The sequence below is a fragment of the Trichophyton verrucosum genome, assembly GCF_000151505.1.
Source record: "Trichophyton verrucosum HKI 0517 chromosome Unknown contig01031_1.f1.exp, whole genome shotgun sequence".
In the NCBI taxonomy this organism is placed as follows: Eukaryota; Fungi; Ascomycota; class Eurotiomycetes; order Onygenales; family Arthrodermataceae; genus Trichophyton; species Trichophyton verrucosum.
Genome location: NW_003315183.1, coordinates 25,428 through 33,953, shown reverse-complemented (window position 1 = coordinate 33,953; position 8,526 = coordinate 25,428). Strand labels below are relative to the sequence as shown.

Sequence of the window (8,526 nt, the reverse complement as noted above, 5' to 3'; positions counted from 1 at the left end):
CTTTTCTTCTTTGTTAGGGACTGCAGGAGTATGATTCTAATGATTTACGATGCAGTCAACCTTGAGCGTAAAGCTCTTCGGGATGTTGTTCTCCCCAACGGCATGAAGTTACCCAAGGGAACCAACGTTGCTGTCGATTCTTCCATTATGTGGGATCCGGAAATCTATCCAAACCCAACTGCCTACGATGGATATCGATTCCTTAGATTACGTCAAGCTGGAAATGCTGCCGCAGCCTTGGTATCCACCAGCCACGACCACATCGCATTTGGCATTGGGAAGCCCATTTGCCCTGGAAGATTCTTCGCTGCAAACGAGCTCAAAGTGGCATTGGCAAACATCTTACTAAACTACGATGTTGAAATAGCCGGAGAACGCAAGCCAAAAATTGTCGAAATGGGGTTTGAAATGTTATGTGATCCGGAGGCAAAGTTGATGGTCAAAAGGAGACACCCGTAACTCTAAATGCCCGGCTTTTTATGTACAGACACCACTTATCTCAGTCTCTCAAGTACCTTTATCAAATCAGACATGACTCCCATAGCAGTAACAGCTCCGCCAGCTCCGCCGCCCTGGACAATTAGAGGAAGTTTTCCGTATCGCTCAGTGTAGAAACTGATAATGTTGTCACTGCCCTTGAGTCCTGCCATGGCACTATCCTTGTCAAAGCTTTGCAAGCCCACTTTGACAACCTTCTCGGGAACGTCAATGCTACCCACATACCGCAGTACCTTGCCGGATGCTTCCGCCTTTTGCTGAAGATCATCCATCTTCGCATCAAAGTCAGGAAGGAGACGCATAAACTCCTCAGTCCCTTTAGGCCCAGCTTCCAGTTTCGCAAGCTCACCTGGAATCAGGCTCTCAATGGGGAACGAGCCAGGGCTCTCAACTTCCAAGCCAGCAATTCGAGCCAAGATGGTCAATTTACGCGCAACATCCATGCCGTTCAAGTCATCTCGGGGGTCAGGCTCGGTATATCCCAACTCCTTGGCCTTACTGACAACCTCGCTCCATTTCTTCTTCTCACCTGCAGCCGAGGGGGAAGGTGAAGAAAACTGGTTGAACAGGAAGGACAGGGTTCCGGAAAAGACGCCTTCGATTCGAGTCACTTTGTCACCAGTGTTGACTAGATCACGCAGGGTTGAAAGAACAGGCAGTCCGGCGCCCACGGTACTCTCATGGTAAACCAATGCATTGTTGGCAGCTGCAGTGGAGAATATATCCTTCCATAGCTGCAGGGAGGACGAGAACGCCTTCTTGTTTGGCGTGACGATGCTGATGCCTTTGCTGGTGAAAATAGGGTAGGAATTGGCAATGGTAGGGTCAGAGGTGTTGTCAACTAGAATGGCTCGTCCTGGAACCCCTGAGAGGTAGGTGGCTATCTGCTCTGGAGACCAGGCTTCAGACTTGGTAAACGAGCCGGAGGAGAAGGCTGACTGCCAGTCTGCCGGGGGGATGGCTTGGTATGAGGGAGCCGGGGAAGAGAGTGTCTGTGAGGACCGGGCAATGAGGACCAGGGATGGGGCATTTGGTAACTTGGATAGCTGTGAGAGAAAGTGGCTCCCGACGCCACCAACTCCTATATTCATACAGTTGTCAGTTAAGCTCGATTGAGCTGGATATTAAAAATATTTAGGTGTTTCTAAGGCCAACTTACCAACGACACCGATGTAGATTGCTTTGGCCGACATAATTGGTCTCAAAGGAGAGTTCTGTTTGCCTGTTGATATGGTAGATCTACTACGGAAGAAATGACTGTTTCGTTGTTGTTTCCAGCTGCCAGTTTTCCCCTCGGAGGGGCTCGTGCTCCGATCCTCGGTGATGTGATCAAGATAAGATAAAAAGTCTCGGCAAAAGCTTAGGTAATAAACTTTATTTGAGCTTCGGGCTTTTGGTCTTCAAACATTCAATCTTCAACTCCCTAGTCGCAGCTATATCAATCGAGTGGCCATATATGTATCTCGCTTGTATAGGGCGTTATCATGTCTTCTTCTCAGTCATTATACGGCATACGTCGACAGAAATCGGAAGCGTCCAAGAAAGACCTCGTATCCTCTTCCACACTTGCCTTCACCACCCACCTTTCCTCTCTAATAGCGAAGGAGTCCAAAGCTTCTAGTCCTGGTGCCGAGAGTCCATCAGGATCGACCGTTTCTCGTGGCCGAGCGAGGAAGTCCCAAAAGCCTGATATCTTCTCCGTGCATAATAAAGGCGCACAGAAACGAGCAGCAGCAGATTTATCCAGCGATAATGCGGCACTTCAGATCCATAAACGGGGCGCAGATATCGGCGAAGTTGACGATGCGGTTCTTAATCGGTCTAAGAGGAAAATGATAGAGAAGACCAAATTATATGAAGAACTACAGAAGGGAGAATACCTTGCTGAGGAAGATAGCGATAGCGATGAGGCAGGGCAACCCGACGACCGCTTCTCAGCTATACGGCGAGCGGATAAAAACAGCCTCGTTAACTTTGATAGGAAATGGGCAGAAAGTAGAGAATCAGAAATAGGTACCAAGGACACGAGTGATGACGAAATTACATTCGTTGAATACGAAGACGAATTTGGCCGGACAAGAACAGGTACAAAGGCAGAGGCGGCGGAAGCTCAACGGAACCGGCAGCTCCAGCAGGAACGATCTAGCATGGATGGCGAAGAGGTTGAGCGGAGCATGAAACCAAGCCGTGTCCCGGTGGCTGCTCGTCCATCTCGGCCTTCTAATGTCATATATGGTTCAGCTATACAAGCAGCTGCATTCAACCCGGATGAAAATACAACTGCCCAGATGTCAAACCTTGCAAAGAAACGAGATAAAAGCCTTACACCGCCGCCTGAAACCCACTATAATGCTGAAGGAGAGGTTAGAACCCGTGGAACGGGATTTTATGCATTCTCGAATGACGAAGAAATACGAAAGAAGGAAATGGAAGAGCTTATGGCTTCCAGAAGTGAGACGACGATTGAAAGGGATCAAGCAGCTATGAAGAAAGAAGCGAGGGAGAAAGCAAAGCAAGAGAGAAGAAAGAAGATCGAAGAGTTGAGAGGTAAAAAGAGGGCCGATAAGTTTCTGGGCAGCCTGGACACTCTTCTGCCATCTGGAGCTTCTTCTGAAGAGGCTGGCGGGAAATCAGCGGATTAAAGGAACGCCTTGGAAGTAGTTTTTATTTTATTTTCTTTTTTTATATTTATGATACCCAGATATGTGCCAGTTTAGATAATTAACGAGTTATGCCTGCATTGATATATTTTGGTATTTCGATAATCCAGAGCACAGAGTACAAAATACCTGCTACAGCTGTGGCTCATGGCTTGTTACGATAGAGCTTCAAGGTATGTATAGTTTGTTATAGTTGTTGTATATTAAATATGTTTACCTCCCGAGATACCGCTCGTTATAAAGACGGAAGAATAGCCTAAACGTGAATGCTTTTGCTGTGGCCGGATTGGCTTTTCTTGCTAGATACCGCGCAACACAAGGGCTAGCACCTTGGGACAATGAAGATCGTCGCTCAAAGCTGCAAACAAAAATTTCGAAGTATTTCAAAAACGCCCTCTGGATGCCACTCCGAACAGATATGAACAACCATCCAAAGCATACAGATCTACCTAGCTGCCATGGGCCTGCCCGTGGAGACATAGTCCAAGTGGGTAGATACTGTAATCAAACGCATAGACAGTATTCTTAGATACTTATTATCAAATAAGATGCTCGAATTAAGATAAGGGACAAATAAAAATCAAGTATAGGAAAACAGCCAGTAGAAAATAGCCAGTAAGAAATAAAATAAATTCAACGTATTCTTTCAACACTCCAAAATGGTACGATAGATGCAATAGTAAGTATCAAGAGGGCGGGTATCATCGTAAAGAGGTCCAAACACCAGGTGGATGTGAGATGCGCAAGACAGCTGTAAGTAAATGCATGGGATAAAATGTCTATTGGTACATGCACGATGCATAGGTAGTCAGGATTAAAATGAAATCAAGGTGTTACAAATTTCAGGTCTGGGAAACGGTCAGCCGGTGACATTATGCAAGGAATAGGAGAGCACTAACACCATATTGAGAATAAGGGAGTGCAGTGATGTAATTCCTAAGAGAAAGCATCTGATCGGTAATCGAGAGAAAACAGTCTCTCCCATGGCCGTTTCGAAGACGAGGACCTCGATGGCGACGAACTCGCACCAGAAATGAAACTAGGCTTTGATCTGACTGTGGCTGAAGGCGAATCAACTGCTGGGCTTGGGCTATGACCATCATTGACCTATGTTCCGCAAAGAAAGAATAATAATCAGTTTCCTGACGAAATGAACCGCCTTCCTCATTTAGAAGAAGAGGTTATTCTTATCTGTCTTCATTCATTTGAGGGATCCGATAGCAGATCTCTGCGAACCTCGTCAAATATCTGTGCCTCCTCCCTACGGCTCTCCGCACCTTGATCGCCATCTGATGCCAGTACGGTTTCGCTTGTTGTTGCTGGCTGAAGCGTAGGTATAGCTGCCCCGTTTCTTGATGCCGAACTATTTCGTCTGCTGTCCAAGCTCTTTGACAGGGTTTTAGTAGCTCCCCCGCCATAAGTTGTTCGTTTTAACCGGATACTCCCCTTTGCATCCACATGTGCGGAAGCAACCGTACTCTTCCCGAGGCCCGGAGTGCTAGGAGCTCGTGGTTTCTCTTCTGATGCATCTAATAGATACCATCTTAGGCCATCCGAAAGCTCGAAAGGATTGTCGTCTTCAATGGATGCACCGTCATTTCCTCCCGTTGAAAGACGGTCTTGGTTTGCCCCGTTCATGGATTTCGAAAGGTCAACTACCCTCTCCTGCACCTTTGTGATACGAGCTAGGAGCCAATCCCGCGTATGGAGTTTATGAGTCTCTTGCTCCCGAAGGAAATAGTGCGGTGCTCCCACGTTGAATGCGGCCCATGACCGAATTTCTTGGTTGCGAGTGGGAAGGAAGAGCGCAAGATCCCCCTCTTTGAAAGATCGGTAAGCAATCTTATCATGGGCTTCACTTTGAGCGCGGTGGTATTTGTCTCGATATCCTCGGGCTTCCTTCTGCCATTTGCGGGCCAAAATTTCAATATCTTTCACCCTTTTAATCACTGCATCGCCGCAGGCGGGTATATCCATCCGGTCGATGGCTGTCATGAACGAAGAAAATTGAGACGATTCATCATTCTCATTCCCTGCTTTGGCCCAGTGAACATGTTCTGGTGCTGTGATTGTGCCTACCAACGTTGAAGATGACATATTCTCCCCCACGGAGAGTCCATTCATTACCCTCGATGTTCGTTGAATTGCCATGGAGCCGTTTTGGGAAACAATTGTAAACCCGAGTTCTTCCAAGATACGAGATAGCTGTTCCACAAGCGCATGGACTTTCACTGACATATCGCCAGCACGGACACCTCTGGCATCAAACCAAGAGCTGGAAGCTTTGCCATCGATGTGAACATTTTCAGCTCTCTGTTTCCATTCTGAGAGTTCCGCAGAGACTGATGTCTTCTCTTCTTCCATGCGTTTTATCTGCTCATTTACGTCGAGGACGCGTTTTTCTGCTTTCATAACGCGCCTATCTGATGCCTGAGTTTTGCCCCTCTCAGAATCAAGCTCTGCCTTCAACGATTCTATTTCATTTTGGCCCGTCTTTAGCCTCTCGTTTACTCCTTCAAGCTCAGCTCTGACAACTTTAAGCTTGTTCTCAAGGTCAGATGCATTTGCTTTCTCCGAATCAAGCATTTCCCTGGTGGTCTTCGCATCTTGTTCTGATTGAGCAATTTTTTGTTTCATTTCGTCATTTTCCTCCCCCAGTCGTGCTAAGGCCTCATCAGAGCTCTTCGAATGAATAGCTAGACCTTCTACAACAACACAGAGGGCATCAACGAGTTCTCTGATATTATTCGGCGGCATAGAGTTGGAAGCATTATGATATGCAGCTTGCAAACCTTGTACTAGGTCCTTTTGTTCCTTGTGAATTGATTGAATCTGTTCGTGGAGCTCCGTATTTTGATCGGTCAACTCGGAAAGTCGAACTTGCGTAGTAGCATCTTCCTTGTCTTTCCCTCTGACTATCTCAAGTTCCCTGTAAAGTGACTCAATCTTTTCATCAAGCTCGTGTCTTTCATGGTCATGAGAGTCTAGGACCCTATCTAGTTCGTCTTCGAGCTCCTCAATCCTAGACTTGAATTTGGAGCTTTCTAACTCCAAAAACCTCCGCTCTTCTTCGAATTCGCGTTGCTTAGCTTCGAGATTTCTCATTAGATCCTTCTTGGTAAGCTCGGCTTCTTCGATTTTGTCGACATTAGACTGGCGTTCAAGGCTGGTTTCTCTTTGCATTTTAGTGATTGCATCACGTTCAACTGCGAGTTCAGCTTCTAGTGCAACGATGCGCTGTATCAGCGCCTTGTCATCCTGAGGTTGATTTGACGACATGCGTCTAGAGGACATGGAAGATCTTCTAGATGCATTTTCGAGACGAGCATTCTCTAGCCGTGGAGATGCCGGAGAAGTAGGTATATCGGGTCCAAATTGCCCACTAACAGGGCGAGAGATATGACTTTGACGATGAAGAAGATCCTCTAACCTACGGACCCGACTTTCCGAGCCTTTCAGCCTCTCCTCGACCTTGGACTTTTCCTCTTGAAGACTGCGAACAACGTCATTGTCACGTAAAAGGAACGAGCTACGGCCCATTTCAAATAGGCTTCCCTGCTTGAAGGCTTTAGTCCTTCGCCTTTGTTGTCTGCTAGGGGTATCCAGCTCTTTAAAGAGTTGCGTCAGTTCCTGAACAGCATCCTCCATGTCGGCTTTTTTCCCAATTAGATCAATATATTCCTCAATTTCTGCCCGAGAGACCTCTGGCCAGTCAGTGTCCTTTGCAGCCTGCATGTTAACTTCTACAGAGGGAGCATTATCGTCTGGCAAGTTAAGGAATTCACCCATGAGCTTGGCCCATTTTCTCCGTCTGCGTTGCTCTTCATCACGGAAAATAGCTAGTTCCTCTGCAATATCTCTCGAGTCAGTTTTTATCTTGTCAGTCCATTCATGGCGGCGAGTAGATTCGATCAGAATGGAACCGTAGATAGATGGGAGATGGTAAACAAGGCACAACACGTCGAAAGAATCGGTTTCAACATTTAATTCTGCTATATCGGCCTGTACCTTCGCTAACCGCAATTCTATGGATGATATCTTTTGCATTTGTGCGGACGAATCCTTCATTGCTGTGCTGAGGCCCTGGGCGGTAGCATTCAGCATATCTCGCAAGCTGAGACTCAAGTCCATCATCTTCGGGAGGACCTTTTTGGTGTGCACTAGTGCTACTTTCGAAATGCTTGATATCGACCCTGGGTCATTCTGTAGTGATAATACAGATGTGTAATCTGCAGCAATCTTCTTAGCATGCTTTTCAATTTCCCCCAGGAGAGCTTGTTCTGGGGTATTAGCGGAAGCATTAGATATAGCATTGCCTAATGATTCCGCCTGGGAGGAAATATCGCGGACTTCTTTCTCCAGATCACCAACACGCCGAGCAAAGCGTTGAGACTGTGAAGTGACGTCTGACACCGCATTCTGCAATTCTTCCGCTTCGATATAGTCCTGCAGTGTTCCTGTACGATAGTCCTTTGACTTCTTTGGTGCTGCACGTCGCAGAAACGTGAAATCGCTCTTAGCAGGTATTTCTCCAAGGGTACTGTAGGCTCGCTGCCAGTCTTTGAGCGCAGACCGTTGGTCTTTCATGAGATCATTGGCCCAATTGTGAGTATCTTGAAACTTGTGCTCCAAGTTTCCAACATGTGATTTCAGGTTCTCCAGGGCTACAGAAACACCACGCTGGATGACTCCTATCCGTATATTGTAATCGTCAACCGACTTGGCCATAGTGCTGCAATGCGCCGCAAGATTGAGCGCCCATGACCGACGGGCCATGAAAAGATCCTTCCATGATTGGAGGTTGTTTCGGTCGGCTAGGACATCAGGAGGGTCTTGAGATGTGAATAACGGCGGTGACAGTTCTTCAGGTGTGCTACTGCTTGCTTGCTCGCTCACGTTCTGCCTATCGTATACAAAGATCTCGTTCTATTTCAGTTAGCAGGGACTCTTTTTAAACACGCAAAAACGGAGAAGAGAGGACCTACCTCTGTAGCTAGGCTCTGTGTCTTGACACTCTTCCCCTTTGCAGTCATCAATATCTGCCTCTGTACGGGAATATGCGTATATCGAGATATCCATGAGCGCAGTGCATCTGGCCTAGGTGCCTGACGGTTAGCTAACGTTTATACCGGAGAGCAAGGCGATACACCCACGAAGCAAAAGAGACTGGGTCGGCCAGCATCTGCTCACCGCTGTGAGCTATGTATATGTGTAACGACATTGCCAGGTACAATGTCTGCGCGAGGCTGGAGGTCTTCCTTGGATCCGGAGGGCTCGTAGAGTGGATTAATAGAAGCTCGCATCATCAAGGCACGCGGCACCGACAACCCACTCGATGCCTTGTGATTTCTCCAGTGCGCAGCGGGTA

General features: G+C 47.2%; 4 protein-coding genes across 4 annotated transcripts in view; 2 read left to right on the top strand and 2 right to left on the bottom strand.

Moving 5' to 3' along the window:
* Positions 1-436, top strand: part of TRV_07619 (O-methylsterigmatocystin oxidoreductase, putative) — a gene marked incomplete at both ends in the record, with an annotated part of 979 nt that extends 543 nt beyond the window's left edge. The window contains 2 exons of the mRNA XM_003018337.1: positions 56-401; positions 433-436. Of these exons, the coding sequence (XP_003018383.1) occupies positions 56-401; positions 433-436 (350 nt within the window). The remainder of the gene's footprint in view (positions 1-55; positions 402-432) is intronic.
* Positions 437-494: 58 nt separating this feature from the next.
* TRV_07618 (uncharacterized protein) lies at positions 495-1,691 on the bottom strand (the record flags this gene model as incomplete). Its single annotated transcript, XM_003018336.1, has 2 exons — positions 495-1,579; positions 1,658-1,691. 2 exons carry the CDS (start codon positions 1,689-1,691, stop codon positions 495-497), a joined length of 1,119 nt encoding a protein of 372 aa, XP_003018382.1.
* Positions 1,692-1,982: 291 nt separating this feature from the next.
* On the top strand, positions 1,983-3,140 carry TRV_07617 (uncharacterized protein; the record flags this gene model as incomplete). The annotated part of the gene is made up of 1 exon (XM_003018335.1): positions 1,983-3,140. One exon carries the CDS (start codon positions 1,983-1,985, stop codon positions 3,138-3,140), a length of 1,158 nt encoding a protein of 385 aa, XP_003018381.1.
* A 1,215-nt stretch (positions 3,141-4,355) lies between these two features.
* Positions 4,356-8,461, bottom strand: TRV_07616 (Taz1-interacting factor 1 (TAF1), putative; the record flags this gene model as incomplete). The annotated part of the gene is made up of 3 exons (XM_003018334.1): positions 4,356-8,084; positions 8,144-8,255; positions 8,349-8,461. 3 exons carry the CDS (start codon positions 8,459-8,461, stop codon positions 4,356-4,358), a joined length of 3,954 nt encoding a protein of 1,317 aa, XP_003018380.1.
* Between the last annotated feature and the right edge of the window lie 65 nt (positions 8,462-8,526).